The sequence below is a fragment of the Cebidichthys violaceus genome, unplaced genomic scaffold (assembly GCF_023349555.1).
Source record: "Cebidichthys violaceus isolate CVI_PGR_0920_01 unplaced genomic scaffold, fCebVio1.0.p SCAF_7, whole genome shotgun sequence".
Taxonomy (NCBI): Eukaryota; Metazoa; Chordata; class Actinopteri; order Perciformes; family Stichaeidae; genus Cebidichthys; species Cebidichthys violaceus.
The window spans coordinates 16906236-16926061 of record NW_027176927.1 but is presented as its reverse complement, the minus strand read 5'-3'; the positions used below and the strand labels follow the sequence as shown (position 1 = coordinate 16926061).

The 19826-nt window shown below is 44.7% G+C and overlaps 2 protein-coding genes across 9 annotated transcripts in view; both read right to left on the bottom strand.

Annotated features, from left to right (window-relative positions):
• LOC137891711 (ankyrin repeat and IBR domain-containing protein 1-like) overlaps positions 1-3587 on the bottom strand; it is a 29835-nt gene extending 26248 nt beyond the window's left edge. Inside the window, exons 1-2 of one of the 5 annotated variants that reach the window (XM_068736466.1) lie at positions 3043-3587; positions 198-524 (exon numbers count right to left, since the gene is read on the bottom strand). In XM_068736466.1, coding sequence (XP_068592567.1) covers positions 198-385 — 188 coding nt within the window. In that variant the 5' untranslated portion in view covers positions 386-524; positions 3043-3587. Of the gene's footprint in view, positions 1-197; positions 2151-2764; positions 3021-3042 lie in introns of those variants that run through there. The other 4 variants (XM_068736470.1, XM_068736469.1, XM_068736468.1 and 1 more) reach the window with 4 other exon arrangements.
• Positions 3588-4153: 566 nt separating this feature from the next.
• On the bottom strand, positions 4154-9321 carry eomesb (eomesodermin homolog b). 4 transcript variants are annotated; one of them, XM_068736301.1, is made up of 7 exons: positions 9121-9321; positions 7204-7873; positions 6913-7079; positions 6543-6664; positions 6042-6200; positions 5592-5653; positions 4154-5431 (listed from the first exon to the last, which is right to left on the bottom strand). In XM_068736301.1, exons 2-7 carry the CDS (start codon positions 7725-7727, stop codon positions 4597-4599), a joined length of 1869 nt encoding a protein of 622 aa, XP_068592402.1. In that variant the 5' UTR covers positions 7728-7873; positions 9121-9321; the 3' UTR covers positions 4154-4596. The 4 variants fall into 4 exon arrangements, with proteins under 4 accessions (XP_068592402.1, XP_068592405.1, XP_068592403.1 ...); XM_068736304.1 differs by having other exon boundaries at positions 4154-5383; XM_068736302.1 differs by having other exon boundaries at positions 6925-7079.
• Positions 9322-19826: the final 10505 nt, after the last annotated feature.

The window sequence follows — 19826 nt, the reverse complement described above, 5'->3', positions numbered from 1 at the left end:
GGTGCTACATAAGAAATACAAGTTATAATGCATCAAAAATCTAGAGCAAGACAAAATAGTCCCTCGTCTCTCAACCCGTAGACATCCATTATCCCTCTACTGACCGCAGCCAGTCCAAAAATATGCATCTGTGAACGTCTACGTTATGTCCATTTGCTTGCTTGTTCGGTCTGATTTTAACTGGACCATGTCCTGACCTGAGGAGGCGGGTCATGGCGTGCCGGGAAGCATAGTGCAGAGGAGTGTTGTGCTGGTAGGACTCTCCGTATGTAGAGTTGGGATCCAGCGCCTCCTTGAACTGCGGGTTGCTCTCATACAGTTGGCAGGCCAGCACCTCGTCCCCATTGATGAGAGCCTTACGGAACTTGGTCGCCGTGTTCCCCATCTCTCTCTCTCTCTCTCTCTCTCTCTCTCTCTCTCTCTCTCTCTCTCTCCCTCCGACTGTAGGTTCAAGCTCTGACCGATACAGCAGCTGATGGTGTCCGCAACCTGTTCAGGTCCAATAGGCCGGCATACTGAATGTCCTTCAGGAAAGAAGAAAAGCAGGAGTTTAGTTCCTTGGCGGCTGTGTCCGAGTCAAATAAGGCCTTCTTAACTAAAAAGGAAAAGGGTGAGCATTAATCACTGCCTCTGAATCACAAGGACGAGAGTTGCATCTCCAAGGTTGCTCAGGCTGCTCTGCCACAAGCCCCTATGTCAGCGTCGCAGCACAGTAAACAACCTCGCTGTGGTTCTCTTTTTATCTATTTTTTTTTTTTTTTTTTAAATAACTGAACATAGGGCCAACAAAGCTCACACGGAGAGGAGGACAAGACTTCCTCCGGCATCACCGGGAGCTTCCGCCTCTCCGTGCCAGGAGTCGACGTGAAACAAGGTATCCTCGACCGAAGAGCGACACGCAGCGAGTCGGCATCTCGCTCCCACCAGAGCGCCATATGGTCACGGCCGTTTGTTCGGTGTGACGCTTTTATGTATTCTTTGGTGAGCTACAGCGCAAAGCAACAGAACACACGCTCTCCTTCAGCAGAATATAGCTCGTGAAACTAAAGTGAATTCTCGGGGCCGTGAAAAATCCTTCTGCGCAGTAATGGCTTAGTGTACACAATAGAAGGAAAACACGCTTCCTGAAAACCTCAAGAATACATAGCTTATGCTTCACTCGCCGTAAGTTACCAACAACAACACAGGAAACGGTGAACTTATTCTGACATTCCATTTGCAGGACAATTGATTATTTTCCGCAGCTTGTGTAAACACAGTCAAGATTGTGGATGTAACCTTTACACAATATCAGCTTAAACTACATCAGTGACGGTGTATTTGTCATAGATAGGAGTGGAATTCCAGGTCTTTTTTTGTTACCTTTTTTGGCAGGAAAAAAATGATTCTCACTGTAATTTGGGGCATTTTCCTCAAATCATATTTAAACATTTCTCATGTAAAAAGCAAACGGTATACATTCAGCTGCCAGTTCATTAGATACACCTGTCTGTCTGTGTCTCTGTGAAGCTGCACCTCATTATACAGAGAGCTGTTTGTTATTTGTCCTGCCATCATTGATATAAGTGGGGTGGACAAAATAGAACAGCTGCTAGTATACTGAAGGTAGGGTGTATTGCAGTAGTTGTACCTAATAAACTGACGACTTAGTAAGGGTAAGTTAATGTGGTAAAGTTAGAGGCAGACACCCGTTGAGTTCATGTCACGTCATGTGTTTAAACTTTCTAGGAAGACTGGTGACAGAAAGCCTCCATTAAAGCCTCCATCGAGGTAAATGGAGCAGAGTGGGGTGGGACTTTTGACTCCTGACCTCTGTGACACTGGGAGAGAGTTTACATGCGTGATTGATCATTTGTTCTTCATGTGGACAACCTAAATGACTACATACCGATACTTATTGAAATGTGTCACTCCATTGCCATGTCTAGGATATGACATCATCTCCAGAGTCCTAATATTTTTGGTGAATTTGACTTGTGTTTGGAAAGTACAAGAGCATACCACTGGATAAACGAGACTTGGCTTGTAATGCACAACTTATACCAGAGTTTGTAAACGGATGTTTTGACATAAATCTGGCCTCCGTTCTGGATCGACTCTGTTTTCGGATCCTCCGTTGCGCGTGGAGTCATGCGAGAAAAACACAAAAGTTTTCTTCAAGAATTCAAGATGAATTGATCGAACTCGACTTGGGTAAATGGCCGTTATAAATGGTGAAATGCTGCTTTTAACCGCTTACTAAACACGTTAGCAAATGACACGTTCACTCAAAACAAGGGGAGCCAGATGGCACAAGTTAATAACTTGCATCACTACATCTGTGACAAGCTCGAGCCGTGTGAGGACAGGCACCACCATCATTCACCTCGAAGTCAGAGGACGAGGCGAACAAAACACGTCTCACCTTGGTGAACACTTGTTAAACACTTGATCTTTGAACAGTTATATAACCCCGCAGCTGATAACACAGACATGTATAACTAACGTATCTGTCAACGACACTCCTCCATGAGGACATCAACAGACATGTATATATGACCATCTAGCAGCAGTAGCAGCTAAGCGTGTATCGATGTTAACAGTTTGCCTGCGTAGCTTTTCCACTAGTCAGTGAAGTCCCTCGCGCAGGCCTTTCACCGTGTTTGTCTGGTGTTTAACCATTTCCGCTAGCTCAGACCGACGGCGGAGTGTTGTGTTAACGAACAGTCCGTTTTAACGCGTTTGTTACATTTCAGGTTAATGGAAAAAAGAAAAAAAAACTCACCTGCCAACCGACCGTAGATAGCGTTAGCTGCGAATCACTCCGTTTATTGAAAGGGTCCGTTATAATCACAACACACGGCATACCGAACCGTTGTTAGCTGGGTGTTGTTGTTAAAAAAAACATACAAAACACACCGTGACGCTAGTATCTGCCGTTGGCTAACGCCAGTGCACGCGCTAGCTGATCAGCTAGCATGCTAACCGCGCTGCTAGCCAACTTAGCTAGCACAGTTAATAAACTCGTAGTAAACAACGAGAAAACAAGTATTCGAGACTTACACATATGGTACATGTCGCCGTCGCGGACCTGGTCTTGTGAATCAACTGTCACTCGCTAGCGACAAAACAGGGGCGTTCTTGTTAGCGAGGCGATCCATAAGCAACGTGTGCCCAAAAGCGGTGATGTTGTTCCTGTAAAACTCTTCGTTGACCCTTCTCTCCGCGGCTATACGCGGGTTGCCAGGTTGCAGCTCAAACCCCAACAAAAACAGGCGGAGGAGAAGAAATGTCTCGGTTCTCCTCAGAGAACACTCACGCGCTGACTCTACTCGTGGAGGTTTTACAACCTAACGGGACAACGTCGCAGTCTTTTTTTGGACCGATGACACGCAACGGTCAACTAAGTACATGCATTTTTGGTTTGTTATTGTCGACGCCCACTGTCTCCGTTGTCTTCTTGTGTTGTTTGCAAAGACTCAGCATGTGTGCTGTAATATCACCTGTGACGTACATACCAGCCTGTCCCATGCTAATATGTAACCAGTCTACAGGTCCCCACTGACAGAGGACACGAACAAAGTGATGCAACTTAAAACACCTGTCGGAGGTGTAGACTGCTGTGGTCTAACCATGGATCATCACGTGGTGATAGTTGGATGTTTTACGTCAGATGCACTCAGTGTCCATCTCGACCTGTACGCGCAGTCTATGACTCCAACTCAACAGGCTGTTGTAGTGATTGATTTCGTAGCTGTTGGTACAATAAAACACCACTAGAGTGCGCCAGAGTCTAAGGAAACAAATAGTGCTTTTTTGGTTGGGCATGAAGTTGCGCTCGTTATCCTTTGATCGGTCCCGTCTTGATATGACTTGAATCAGTTTTGACTTTGTATTTGTTGTACATAAAAATAAAAAAAGTGCAATCAGCTGAATGTATTTCAGTGGCTTTACCGTCCTTCACACCCGTATGCACGCGCTGGTTCTTAATGAGCAATTCATTAATTAAAATATATATCGGCATCAAACATGACCGTGTGAGGAATTACAGACAATCTTTAACTGGTGAATTCATACATCAAACATATGTTTGTATTAAATATACCCATTAGTCCATCATATGTAACGTATGACATGGGTACCTTAACTTGAAATAAAACAATCAGATACTGGATAGAACACATATTCCTTTTATTATCAAATATCTGAGCATTGCAATGAAGGTATATACAGCATAGCATCATCACACTTATGAGTGCACACATTACATATCAACAGGCCTTCAATAAATAATCTGTAAACACATAACCTCACTGTAAAGGCAGATACAGTCATGTATGGACACGGAAACACACAGAACAGAACACTGTTTTTGTTTTAATGGGCTAACTTATAAACTTCAAATACAGAGTTACATATAGGTGGTGAAAAAAAAGTATATAGTTCAGGGCACTCAGGATGCTGATGCTTCTTCTTCCACATCCAAACATATGATCACTACATTTAGCACCACCAAGACAAATTGTGGGTGTGCACATAATCAAAAAATATGTAAAATGTTAGTTCTGATTCATGGCGGCAAATGAAGAGCAACTGAAATGAGGGATGGCAAAGCATTCAAGGGTTTGTGTAGAAGGAGTAGTAAGCTGCCATGCCTTTGGCTGAGGGGGCTTCTTTGCTGTAGGAGCTACCGTTGATGGCAACAGAGGCCAAGTCCTCACACTTGATGTCAGAGGGCGAGTCCTCTGCGCCGGGACCATTGAGTGACAAACGCCTTCGTTTGCAGGCCGTGGAATAAGAATCGGCCTTGTCTAAGGACGGAGCTGACGACTGCGTGTCCGTCCAGGAGGAGATCAGGCTCCCGCTGCCGTTCACCTCCTCTTCAATCTGTGGCTTAACTTTGTTTGAGTCTTCTGGGAAACCAGTGGCGGGACTGGGCCTGGGAGACCAAGGCAGGCTGGGAGAGACCTTCCTCTGGTATGCCGCTCTGGAGCCCCACCCTGCAGACATGGTGGTGAAAGGAGAGTCTGGGTAGTAGCCGAGAGCGTGGGACGTTTGCATGGACAGGGATTTGATGCCGTAAGGCAGCAGGGAGCTCGAGTATTCTCCCTCGTAGGGTGTCAGATCGAGCTTGTTGCTGGTGCTGGTGCCGTTCCCCCCTTGCTGCATGGAGGTGACAAACCACCTCTGCGAAGTTCCGTCTTCTGTCTGAGGCGAGAGGAGGCTGTTGGTCTGCGGCACGGCTCTCTCGCTGTTATAGAAGCGATTCTGGGGAAGGCTGTTAACGAACTGGTCCTGGAAGAGGGGCTGCATGGTGTAGCGGGCCCCGGGGACAATCTGGTGGGCACGGGGAGAGTCGGTCGGAGATGGTGTTAGGCGATCATTTTCTTGAGCAGTGTACATCCTGGAAAATACATGTACGTATGAACTTGAGGTCAAGGGAGTGCAGTGTCTGGGTGAAAAGAATCATGGTGTGAAAACCTCTTTAAAAATGAGCTGACACGAGCAACAGTTGGTAAATAAAAAAAAAAACATTTACAAAACAGTACGACATATATTTTGATGTATTCCTGCAGTGTTGTAGTTGGTGAGAAATTAAATAAAATACTCACGAGTCATAATTATCTCTGAATCCTTTGGCAAAGGGGTTGTGATCGATCTTCAGCTGTGTTATCTAAAACAAAGCAAAATGGAAGAATATGCTTCATATTGATATGAGAAGACAAAGAGAACGAGCATCATGCCTAATAACCATATACATGTCAAACTATGCAAGTACATATCAGACAGGTGATTAACATTAGGGTTAGAAACGTGTGTGCATTGAATGAGTTTACAAATTGATCAAAACAGGATGTAATTCTTCCTCTTTTATTCTTTTATTCTCATGAGGCAGAGATGGTTTGTCTAATGACGTCTGTAGCTCAAACACACACACACACATACACACACACACACACACACACACACACACACACACACACACACACACACACACACACACACACACACACACACACTGTGTCACAGGAGAGAAGCAGAGAGGAGGGTCTCGCGCTTACGTCGGTGTTCTGGTAGGCGGTCACAGCTATGAACTGGTTCTCTGGAAAGGTGAAGCTCTGAGTCTTAACGTCGCTGCCAATGCTCTCCACCCCGTCCTCCGTCACCTCCACGATGTGCAGCCTGGGCTGGTACTTATGCAGCGACTGCAGGACAATCATCTGCATAATCAACATGGTACAATCCGTTAGATCATCCGACCGTTTAAAAAAATAAAAAATATTTAAAAAAAAAAATTCTAAACATGCCCAATTTGTGCAAATACGTCGTTTTTGTAACAATTGTTTTGGTCTAATTAAGAAAATGAATTTACTTCCAAACAATAAAATATTTATAATTTTTTGGGGGCGATTTACGTCAAACGATTAATGGTGCGTTTTATATAGTCTGTTCCGATTTATTTACCAGAGTTTATACTTAACTGTACATTTTAATGCAAAAAAATATACATAGTAAGCTTTTAAAAATCGGCCTTAGTTTATGTACGCGTTAGTTTGTCATACCTGTGACGTATTGTGATTGGTCCCTTTGTTGTTCGTGAGCTTCAGTTTGCTGAAGGAGATCTCTTGTCTCATCCAGTGGGCCCCCGTGTTTGGAGACTCTGGATGGATGTAGACTTTGTTCCCTGGAATAAAACAAAAAATATCCCAACATCAAACTCACAGCAGTACACACACACACAAGCCTTATTTGTATCGATTTTATTTTATTTTTGCAAATAGAAAATCTTATTTTATTTCATTATATCATAATGTTATTATTATTATTATTATTATTATTATTATTATTATTCAGAGGTTGGGGTTAGCGCTTCAATTTAAATCTCAAGTCAACATTGAACAAAATACAATGTTAGTAAAGTCAAATATCGACCTGTTTCAGTACCTTGGCCGCTGTTGTCCGCCTTGCCACAGGTGACCCACTTGCCACCTTGAAACCTCCAGTGGTTCGGGTCCGCCAGCACCACCTCCACGAACACGTTGTAATGCGCCGTCAGGTTGAGGCCGGCTATGTTAAAACTGAGGAACGGGAACATCCGTCTGAAAGCACCAAACACAATCTAATAAATGATAACGGAATAAAAACACGGTCTTGTTACGGAACAATGGCAGCAAATGACATGTAAAGTGCGCTCCTTTTTATCCTCCCGTCCCGCCGCCTCACCTGCCCTGCTTGGTGATTATCATCTCGGTCTGGTGCCGGTGGAACTTGAGCCACAGCGGCCGGTTGCAGAGGTACACCTGGGCCCTCATCCCCGGGCCGGCGGTGGGTAGAGTTATGTTGCTGAGAGCCGACCCCGAGCTGCTGTAGGGCGGGTAGATGCAGCCGGGGCTCTGCCCGAGCTGGTAAGCCGGGCTGAAGTGACTGCGTCCGGCAGCGGAGGGGGGAAACCCCGCGGGAGGCAACACGGAGCCCAGGTGGAGAGATGAGGGGTACCTGCCGGCGCTGGACGCGGCGTAAACCGTCCCACTGGGCGTATAGGGGATAAAAGCGCAGGGGTTCGGTGTTTCTGGGCTTTGTTTAGAACCCGTAGGAGGGATGTAGTAGGACCGGTCGGCCCCCATCCCGTGCTCCGGGTACCGGCTGCCAGCAGTCGGATCGTCCCCATCCACAGCCGGAGACTTGCGCCTGTCCTCCGCTGCCTCCTTAGAAGTGAAGGTGCCGCTCTCCCCTTCACCGCCGAGCATGACTGCTGCTCTGGTCTGGTCACAGATGTCGATTGCTTTCTCTGATCTCAGTGGAGGCTGCTCTGTTCCAGGGTGTCTTCTTCTGTCAGGACTCACTACCACAGCTGTTGTGCCTCGTGTCTTCTGAGGAAAACGTCCACTGAAGTCTGGGATCAGGACAGAAACAGATTGTGATTAAGAGAGGCCCCGCTACCTGATCACCATTTCTTTCTTTTTAAAAGGCCAAAGTGCCAAATTGCGCGTAGGAGACCGGGCCTTCAGTGAGCTGGTGGGGGAAAGTGAACCTTTTCATATCAAAGCAAAGCAAACGACCGGGGGCGTATCAGGGTGCGGCTGTGAAGTCGATCAAAACTTGAACTGTTGAATTTCATTAAAAGTCAGAGACTTTACAGTAACTTACAAACAGCCTATTGTTCCTCTCACCGTCTCTTTGAATGATTTAAAAAAAAAAAAGAAGAAATACAATTATTATATTTAACACTCAGTGTATTAATATAAGGCACCATCCCCTATTTTGTTTTTTCCAAATTCACAAGGAAAGCTGAAAACGCGAACCACGACCAGTCTGTAGCCGTAATACAGCTGACCCGATCACAAGTACATGAGGTGAAGTGGTGACTCTGGGTTTATTGGGATATAGATTCATATTGTTGGGGAATCGCCTCGAGGTAAGAGCCAATTTCTTGTAAATCACATGACAAACTTTAAGTAGACAAAGGCACAGATTTTTTTTTGGGGGGGGGGGGGGGGGGGGGTAGCTTTGTGGCGTAAACCTGAAGTGAAAGCAAACCCACGATTCCTGAAATAAGTGTGAAAGACACCGTGCGAAATTCGTGAAATTAAATTGTGCTATATTTTGCTTCTTTTTTTTTATTAACAAAGTATTTACAAAATAATAATATTTATCTTCACAAACATTTATTTTCGGGAAAAATTTAAATTTTAAATTTAAAAATCTACTCTTTTTCTATTAGACAGAATGCTGTTAATCCTATATTATTATTCAGAGTTGATGAATTTGCATTCGTTCAATTCTGATGCGACTCTGTCTCCCAACGGGATACCCGACGTGAAAAAGGGGAAATAGGCAATTATTTTTCCGTTTGAAGAAACCTGTGATGCTTCTTGGATCAGACAGCAACAAACAAATGTAAACCATCCTGTCCAAGGGGGGGGGGGGACAATACATAAATACAAATACATCTGTGCATAGACTAAATGATTTAATGTAGCTTGAATCCCTGGAAATAACTCCACTGGCTAAATTGCAGTTGTATTTTGGGGCGAGTGATGTTTTAATTCCTCTAATAAAAACGCAAGCATTCACATGTATATATATATGCCTGTCCCATGTTCAAATTAAATATACACAAACATATATAAATAAACTTACCAAGCGAGTGTCCCTCCTGTTTCCGTTTGATAACCAAGTTCAAGACACCAGAGTCGTTTCAGCTAAATCAAAAGCACAGTGCGCAAAACGAGCCGCGAAGCTGAGCCCGTACCGGTACGGGACACCATGTTGAGTTTGGGGCTGAGGAGGGAGTGCAAAGGTAAAGCCTGAGCCATGTGGAGGAGGACTGAGCGCAGCGTAGAGGCGCTCTCCCTGTGCCCATGACGCACAGATAGCAGCCTATTATCGATTCTCCTCTGATCCACAGGGGAGGGGCATCGCAGCCAAGGTGTATAAGAGCGAGGCTGCTCCCGTCTCCCCGTCCTCACGAAACCACCAGAACAACAGACCCATCAGCGTGTCTGGGGTCAACAGTGCAGACTTCATGGTGACCTTACATTCTGCTGTCTTTGTCATTCTAACACTGGTTTTTACAAATTTAAGAAAAAAAACCATCTTATTTCAAGGATATCAGTGTTCACATTTCTGAAAGGTGGTGTAGCAGATTTAAAGTTCGCCACCACTTTTCAAAAACTTTCAGCACATTTACAAAATTTGCCTTAGAAAAAAAAATGCATGAAATCAACAACCTGAAAGCCGCCATTGTGATACTTTACCTACAATAGCATGTTGTGTATGAAATGTGTCAGACTGTGTAATGAGAAACTTGGAAAGTGAATGTACCTCACTGACAATAAGAAAATATATAAAAAAAACATATGAAACACATTTCTTTAATTTTCATATCAATAACTGCACAAATGGAACCTGCCAGGATTGAAACTCAGCTGTATCTTTGTGGTTCAAGACCAGCACAGATATGCAAATCAATAGCATCCCCCATATCAGTGCTGATGGGGCTGAATGGTGAGGATCCCCAAACAGAAGAGCAGCTGAGGCATGAAGGAACCGTTACACTGCATGTGACTTTTACCATGATTGGGCTGGAAAGATCAGACTCCATACAAAGAAACACGTTTGTGTTTCAGTGACACGGACATAGAGGAAGAACATACATTTTCATTTTAGATATCTGTAGTACAGAAACCCTCATGCACTTTTGTTTCCTGGGCCTCACCCTGATAAAGACAGTTGAACGGTGAACACTGGCGTCACCCATTTGTCGGCCCCAATATACACATAGGTGTGTCACAAAGAATTCTCAGATCCTTTGGGCTCGTAAAGGAGCTCGTATCGGACTGTTTTGTCCTCGCTTCGTCCTACTTCTTCAGTTCAAAGGAAGCCAAATTCAGACTTTAAATGACGCCGCCTCACTGAGTCGATGGAGCACCGTTAACGGCTTTAAAGGCCGTCTCTTCTCTCAAAGACCAGACGATGCTCGGCTGCTGCTGCTGCTGCTGCTGATGGTCGGAGAGAAGCGTTTACATGATAAAGACAGTGAGAGGATTAATGACGCAGGTCGCCACCCCTGAAATCAACACACTGCACATCAGACCAGACAAATACGCTATTTGAGTAAACTGTTTGCACAGCAAACAGTCTAAAGCGAATACACCTCTTGGGATAAACTGATTGAGTTGTTTGATTATTTCAGGAAGTCATGAATATAGAGTAAGAGATCACAGATCTCAGAGTGCACATGCGGTTTCAGTGGTCTTACATTTACTTTGACCTAGAAGTGTTTCTCCCTGCTGGCCATTTTAGTTTCACTTCAAATGTTTACTCTCAAGTGTCCATTTGTACTGGATTAAAATCCAAAGCACATTATACTCTGTCTGTCCCTCTAACTTTCTTTCTTTAATTAGCAAACTCCCCATTTCACACACAAACACATACGTGCATTGATGGTGAAACCAGTGAGTCAGAAGTGAGAATGTGTTGAGTGTTGCACAGTTTCTATTTCAGCATCCATTTGTCCCGGTGGTGCATGGTGGCTCACACTCACGAGCATTACTCGTGTAAACATTGGTGATTCACCCTCCTTCAGAAACCTCTTGAAGCCCCCCCCGTCCACTCAAACATGTCTTTTGCTTAGCGTTACTTCACTCGGATGTTTCGGCTTAAATGATGTATGTGCCGCCGCCGTGCACTGCGCTGACGTGGCGGTTACGGCTGATAACGGCGCCGTTAGCACCGTTAGCACCGTTAGCTGCAAGCGGCCGGCTCAACCATTGCCGCGTCGAGCGCCGCTGAGAGGCTATAGATATGCTCTCAAATTCACATTTAGCAACTCTTGAATCTGAATTTAATGCAGGTGAATGAAATTGTGACGTCACAAGTTTCGAGACGATCGCGGTCCGATATGCAACTTTACAAATGTGATGTGGCAACTGGAAACCAGCAGTGGAACAGGCTTGTGTCGGGCAGTTTAACCTTTGACATAAACAATATATAGATCAATTCCTGTTTTTTTTAACGGGTAATACATTTTGATTTATTTTGTGGAAAAAAAATATATCGGACACAACTTATTGTTGACACTAGGGCATGTTTTAAAACGTCTTTCCAGCATTTGTTGAAACAAGTTCACCCGTTGCTCATTCAGGCCATTGCAGTGCTCTCTGTGATGATGAAAACATACAATTGCAATCTTAAACCAGCTTATCTCATTACCAAAAACAAGCACACATCACATCGTGCTGTTTGGTTACGTTGCGTCCTTTGGGCAGGCCGTCTGCATGGTGGCCTCACTCGCCTCTCCGTCACGCTGGATGAGCAGCTTCCCCTAGCTGTGCCTGCTTTTTGACACGTCTAAAGGGCTGTTTCTGACAGCGTGCCATCCTGCCGGCCGCCCCTCCTGCAGCGCTCGTGCCGCGCAGGAGGAAAAAGCTGGTGACCTGGCCACCGCCGCCCTGCCCTAGGCCACTTCCACCCTGCTGGGAGCAGAAGGTCTGTTGGGCTGAAGCCATGCCAGGAACTCTGCCCGCCGCAGCTTGTGATGTCACGACAGGCACGCTCGCAGACGAGAGCTCTGATTGGCTCTGAGGGTTTGTCTTTCTCACTTTCTGGGAAATGCCCTCTCAACAACACACAGACATAGAAACCTAATTAATTATCACTTTAATTGAATGGGATCACAGCTTTCTGCCCTCTCAGCTGAACAGCTGCCTTCGCAGATCATGCAGTAAACCACAATTATGTTCTCACCTTTTGTGATGTAATAGAGGATTATGGGAGTTTTGTTAAAAAAAAAACATTTGTAATCCAAATTTTTACAACCCTTTTTTTTTTTTTTTTTTACCGCCCTTGTTAATTAGTTACAAGTGCATAAAGAACTGACTTAATTTGTGCACAATTCTACTTGCCAGATCAAAACGTTCATCAGATACACTTGAAGAATTTTGTATTTGCAGACTATGAAAATACATAAAATGGGATTCTTATTCTTACGGTCATCACTTCAAATGGCAGAAGGTGAAGACCCCTAGTGACCCACTTCCTTTTGTCCCCCCCCCCACTCTTACATTAATGGTTTGGTCCTGCATCCCGTTAAGACGAGCAGCAGGAGCGGACCATCACATTTGGTGCCCAGCGTGGGGGCGGTTGGTGAGCTGTCATGTTCCAGCTATCCCAGGGAGATACGCTTCTGCCTCTCCGCGAAGATTTGGTGCTTTCTCATTTGCATTTGCTAATGAGATCCTGTTTGCATGACTGTATGCTGAAGGCTATCTCTGTGAATATCTCTTTACAAATACAGGAGGTGGATGGAGTCCTATTTATTTAACCTTTACAAACCAATTAGTCCAATTTAAGATGAAGGAATGTCTTCAGGACAGATCTGAGCCACATGATGGTGATGTTAGTAAGGCCTACAGTAATGTGTGGGTATTCGTTGGTGGTCTTCACGTTCTTATATAGGTTTAGTCTCAAATTTGATGCAACACAGGAACAACGTTGGTGTTCTGAGGCTACATGGTGAGTCACCAGGGAAGCAACAGTTGTAACAACTTCACAGTAATACTGTAGCAGCTCTTATGCTGATATTAAACAAAGGACAGGTTTATGCGATTATGAGGTCCCAACCTAGTCCAGTCTTTTGTCTCTGCTTACTTCTTGTTTTGTGCCGTCTTTGCTACACGGAGTCCACTTCCCTGATGATCTGAGGCCGCCCCTGCCGGTTCATCCTGATCACAACTTCACACAAGACACTCATCTTCCTAGAAGCTTCTCCTCAGCCAACAAACATGACTCCCCCAAAAATCACTTATCTGAAGGCAAGTTGCAGAAGTCTCAGGCCATGGACCAATTAGGGCCCGTTTAGAGCGCTTCCTCGTTATCACCCAGTCTGTACTGTGAAGGAGCTCCTGCCCACCAATCTGCCCGTGTCAGCATCGCATTATGTTACTACGACATCCTGGTCATAATCTTCACAAATATATATATATAATGATGAGATTTAACAAGAGTAAATTGTGTCTTAATCGCTGCATTGTACCAATCATCCCATTACACTAAATATAAGTTCATAGATCTCTACAGTGACCCAGCAGTAACAAAGCATCACTATAATAACCCAGCAATAGCAGCAGAATAAAGACATTCTCCGTATTGTCTAGAAGAGTGTCCCTCTCTCCAGTGGGGTGGAAAGAATATTTTCTGCATTATGTCCTGTCTTTGAGCCGACAGGCGGGACCCTGGGCATGTTTTTCTCACATGGGGAATCTGCTGACTGTTGTATCACATTGTGATTAACAATTTAACGACGGTCCCCCTCTCTCCCATTGTTATTCCACAGATCACCGAGGGTAAGAGCGAGATGCCGGCGACGGCACGCAGGCTTCATTAGATTCATTGATTGATTTATTGTTTTCCATGGTTGTAATCACTTCCCCCACGGTAATTTGTAAGCTCTTTATGGTTCAGAGGTATAAGCCTGAGAGTTAATTAATCGGCTTTGTTTAGAAGTTTGGAGGCAAAAAAATGGTAACTGCTTGGAAGGCAACAGTCCCTGTGACTTAGAATCCCTTGTTTACTACCGCAAAAGATCAGAACTAAGCAGGTAAACCGACATAATTAGCATTTCTAGATCTTATTCACCTTGATTCATATTTTCCTTGTTCAATTTTCTTTTTCCTTGTCAAATGCAAATTTGGAATTTTGCCTCAGAAGTCTGTAGAAGTATCTTGGTTAAAAACCACAATTTCGGCATTACGAGTCATCGTTCAATTAAGAAATGCAGCCGGCGCTCACCAAACGACGAATAATCCAACCCTACAGACAGACACCACCAAACCAGGGTAAGTCGGTAATTAAACTGACATGCAGTGAAAACTTTGAGGCAATTCAAACCCCCTGAATCAGATGATACTACTTTCATGTCCTGACCCACATCTCTGCTGGTGGTAGAAGTTAGAGTGACACACGTCGTCCCCGCTCCCCCTCACCCACCAAGCCTCTGATATCGTCTGGCCTTCGTCGCTCTTAATTGGAGTGCCGGCTTGCTTTAATTGGCTTTCCGACGGTATGTGAACGGGGACTGCTGTTTATGGGTTAAGTGCATCTTAATCAGAGCTTTAATCCAGTCATCAACAGAGAAACACGAGGTGTTGAGAGGAGTAGAGGGAGGCTGGTAATTGAGAGGCTGCTTCCTTGCTCCCTGTGCCGTCTTGTGTTTGCTTAGGAGTGCTAGGAGCGCTTTTCCAAAAAAGTTGTCGGTGCACGTAAGGAGAGTTTCCTTATGATCAAAATGCATTTGAAGGATTTTAAATATGAGCGGTACCTTCAGAGAAAAACATAAAAAATATCCGGTGCAAACATTGCAAAAAAACAATTTTCTTTATTTCAGACCATGCATTTGTATTGTGAAGAAAATATATACCACTACTGATAGTGATAGTAAAAATAGATTGTTATTGTCTACAAAATCCAACTCCTCCACATCCACCCTATTGCTCAGCTGTCACATTCACAGTTTTTCTCACTGTTTATTTTAGCACCTATCCCCGTGTGAGGCCCGTGTTCTTCTGTACCCTCACTCTAGTCCCCGTCTCTCACACACACGCACACACACACACACGCACACACACACACACACGCACACACACGCACACACACACACACACGCACACACACACGCACGCACACACACACGCGCACACACACACGCGCACACACACGCACAGAGCGTTGAATCAACGAGTCTATATTGAATAAACATGCCGCTTTTAGATAGGATCCCTAAATTTGCATCATCCTTTGCAAGGTGTATTTTTCACCATTTTTGTGTAATTTATTATAGACATACGCATACCTACTGATCCTATAAAAGCGCTGTCAATTGCTCACAAACCTTCAGTGCTACTCACCGTCTCAGAGAGGATCATCGCCAAATCAAACGGAGGAAATAGACGAGTCATATTCTGATGGTGGAACCGAATATCTGGGATTGGATAGCATTCCAATGTGAATGTAGGATTAAATGTGCTTGAAACAAAGCCTATCCCTTATTTAATTCATTTTGGTGAAGCATGTAACTCTTTTCACAGTTACAGTTACAGTGAAGATCTATAACTCAAGATTGACAGAGAAATACAATGGTTAGATAGTTTACATTTGCAAATGTTTTGTACGTTGATCTTCACTAAATAAGAACAGAGAGAGACCAAACCTTGTGTTCACTAGTGTGAACATAGTTCACAGGGATTTTTGGGGGTTTGTGCAACACCTTGCACATTGTACGTGTGAGCGTTGTGTGTATTACTGTATTGTTTTAAGGTGTGAAGGGCCTGATGACGAAGATGAACAGTGCTGGCCCCACACACACACACACACACACACACACACACACACACACACACACACACACACACACACACACACACGCACACACACGCACGCACACACACGCACACACACACGCGCGCGCGCGCGCGCGCGCGACTCTCCCTGTGTGAGTGTGAGACCATTTACAGGGCCATTTACAGCACAAGATGGCACTTCCTCCCAGGTCACGGGTCTCACACACACACACACACACACACACACACACACACAGATCATCACTGTAATGCTGACAGAGAGGAAAGAGGAGGCAGCCCTCTTCTTACTTCAGTCTCTCCGTTCATCAGATGAAGTAAAGAGGAAGGAGAGGAGTCTGTGCCTGCATATTGTGAGAGCAGTTGATGGAGCTCTGCAGACAGACTGAAGAATACTGAGTGTGGGACTGATGGAGTGGGGACATAATGGCGGCCTGGACGGTGCTTTTTTTTTCCCCACATTTAAAAGTCACAAATGTGATTCTACTCGAGCACACACGCTGATGCACATACGTCGTTACTTCTGAGATGTTGTAAAAAAGTCTCTTTTATCCATTAAAAATCTATCGATCTTGTGCTTTGCCTTCTCTACTTGATGTTTTTTCTTTTTTTTCCTGTCATAATGGAAAGTCTCCCCAGCCATTTCTTCAGCCTATTCTTCATTTGGAGTAATTATAGATGGAGAGGTAAAAGATGTTTTTTCCCCTTTCTTTTCCTTTCTCCTTCCTACCCATCTTTCTCTCCCCTGTGTGCATTCAGAGGCGCTCTCACCACTGCATTCTTATTAGGGACATGTCTGAAAGGCTCCCGCAGCATGTGGTGTCCTCTGACCATCCAGCCACGGCTGCTTTTTGTTGGCATTAACAAGCCAAGCAACCGAGGATAGCTTTTCAACAGGTACAAACTTTTCCTTTTTAGATAATTAACCGCATTCAGACACTCAGCGCAGTGTAGGCGATGTGGGTACAGCAGCCTAGGGAGGCTCGCATTCTAGAAAAAAAGAAACAGGACAGAGAAAGGGGAGAGAGATGGAGGAAGAAAAAAACTTGATCAAAAGACAAGATGTTCTCTTTGGTGTTGTTTAGTGCTAGTGGGTTCTATACCAAACCCCTATTCAAATGGTCTGGCCTTCATTTCTGCTCCCCTTGTTGTCCTCATCGCTGTCCTCTTCATCTTTTCATCAAGATGGACCGTGTAATGAGGGAAAACTCTGGTCATTGTGGAGCGGTCAGAGGTTTGCTGGCTTAATGAATGGGAGGAACACAAGAAGGGCGAGCGCTCTCCCTCGTTCCCGCTCGCCTCGCCTGCAGAAGCCCCGGGATGCCTCCTGAAGAAGGCCTCCTCCATGCGCCGCCGCCTCGTCTCTTGTTAAAGGGGGCATAAAGCGAAGGCAGAGGGGAAAAGTAATTTTCTTCTCCTGTCCTGTTCATTCTTTTGGTGGGTTTCTTCCACTTTTTTTTTTTTTTTTTTTGCTGTGTACTTTCATAAAGCTTATAATTATCTTGTCGAGAGCCCCTCAAGTGAGAACGAATGGGGTCTTTGTAGCCGTCTCTCTTCAGCTCTCTCCTGTTTCTGGGAAGAAGGAAGTCGTATTAACATTTGCTCTTCCACTTTTACAGATGCAGTGAGAAAGCCAGATGTGTCTTTTCTAAAAAAAACAAAAAACCTTTCAACAACTTAATTTCACAAACGTATTTTCTAAATCCCCACTGAGGCAGAATAGAACGACCGCATAACGCAGTTACTGCAGGACGTCATCAAACTTTAATCTCATAGTCACTGTTTAATCTACACTAATTAGCAAATTGTCCAGTTGAATTGTTTAATTGTGTATTTGAGATGTGCAGTGCTGTCATGCGAAACTACAGACTGAGAGAAATGTGCCGTTTCTTTTTTCTTACTGTATTGTTACAGCTCCAGAAAAGTACTAAACCGACCACGAGCTAACCGGGCGCCACAACGGCAACATCTATGATGACCCGGCAGCAGAGATCACCGGTTTAGGGTCAATCTCTCCCCGACCATCATCTATGCAAGACGTACCTCCGCTCGCCCAAGCCTCCCTCTATGCCTCTGACCTCCATCCCCAACTCTTCCGGCTGATTACTCCTAATGTAATTTTAATTAAAAACGCTGGTGTCAAAGGGTTTAGCCTGCCTGAGAAGCGGGTGCAGATTGTGGCACAGTGGCAGACCCCTTCACTTGCTTGAGAGGAAATGCATCCTGACATTGCTCGGGTGTTGCCAACATGGCCAAAAAAAAAAAAAGCAAAAGAGGCTTTCTGGCTCATTTGAATATCATGGTATAACTTTGTTCTGCCTGGAAAACATTTATGTTATTTGGGCTGTACGCCTGTATGCAGTTACCGCTTCAAACTGGTATCAGTTGAGCTGTTGCCAACATCATCAGAATACTTACTATCTTGTGTCAAATAAATCGGCACCAAAAGCCATGCAAGAAGACAAGGTGGAGCCTCCGAGCTGGGACTCATTCTAACGTCAAGTTGCACTTAGTTGACATTGGCAATAATTACCATTGCCAAATTTCACAGGGGTGACCTGCGGAAGGTGCCCCACAGCAGGACTCAACAGCAGAGGTCCGCCCGTAGGTTTGTAATCCCCTCACCCGAGTCGTCGGATTATCTGCTCTCCATCGACCCTGAAGAGGCTCCCCGTCGCTCGGGCTTAAACACTCTCTAGAATCTCATCTCTGCACCCCATCTGCCGGCCGCACGACGTCTTGGAAGCCACAGAGGCGGAGGAGTGGGGTCTGAGGCGACACAGCGGAGGAAGGAGTCCAAACGCACCTCCTCCGTCCGGCTGTGTGGAGCGAAGAGGAGCTTATGGTAAAACACTGTGTTGCTGCCGTCATGCTCCTCAAAATTACTTTTTAAGTTTTAGGTATTAAATGTTTCACTGCAAGGTGAAAGTAGTGTCCCTGTTGCAACGCAGGCTTTATCATCAACACCGTTTCCTCCACTTTTAACGGTGCTTTTTAGTGGATTCTACATTACTACATTTAGATACAGACTATATATGAATCTTACAACAATAACTGTTGCAAGAAGTGCAAGAGGTCACTGATCCCTTAACGGTCTCTGACGGGGGCCTTGTGTTGTGGCCGTCAGTGGACAGTTGGAGGAGCTGGTTGTTGGCCCTGAGCAGTGAGGCGTGTAGTAAGAGGGTTTAACTTTGCTAACCTCCTTCTGCCAGGTTCATGGGGCCCTGCTGCTTGGGTAATATTGGATCAGTGTTGGGAGCCCATGGCCCTGCCATAGAAGCCAGCATGCTACCTGGGGTAGTGAGCAATCTCCACCGTGGAGCCAACTGGGCTTCATACTTGCTTACTTGCTCTCTTCCTGAGACACAGAAATGATTCCTTTCCCTTCTTGTTCAATATTATACAGACTTGGATCTTGTTTTAAAGGCACACTATGCTAGATATTTACCCTCCTATGACAAAAAAATAAATAAATAACATAGTCTAATAGGTTTGATGAGCTGGAAATCAGCAAATACTGTTAAGATTTCTGTCCTTAAAGGCGGAACTTCCGGTTTGTACAAAAACAACAACATGCAATTGCTCCACTAGTTGCTTGTCTTGCATAATAAGTCAGTAAGTGAATTAGCAAAACCACCCGGTAGCTGTTTGACTATTGCATTTTGTCTCTCTTGTTCTTTATCTTTTGTTTGATAACCTCATTAGAGCATCTGGTGTTCCTGTATATTTATACTGTGGCCAAACAAGAATACAAGGAAGGAGAAAAGGTGTTTTCTTTGAGTGAAGAAAATCACAAGGACTCAGTTGGAGCGCATGCTACGATATCGTGTTCAATACAGAAACCTGCAATGATTCAGTTACTTTCTGTTATGACGAATATGAATTGGTTTCATCTTGTTGAAACACACACTCTGCGTGAAAAGCGGTGAATCATAACCCTTTAGCTAATTGCTTGGTTTTCTCATGCTACTCGGTCCAAATTTCTGCTTT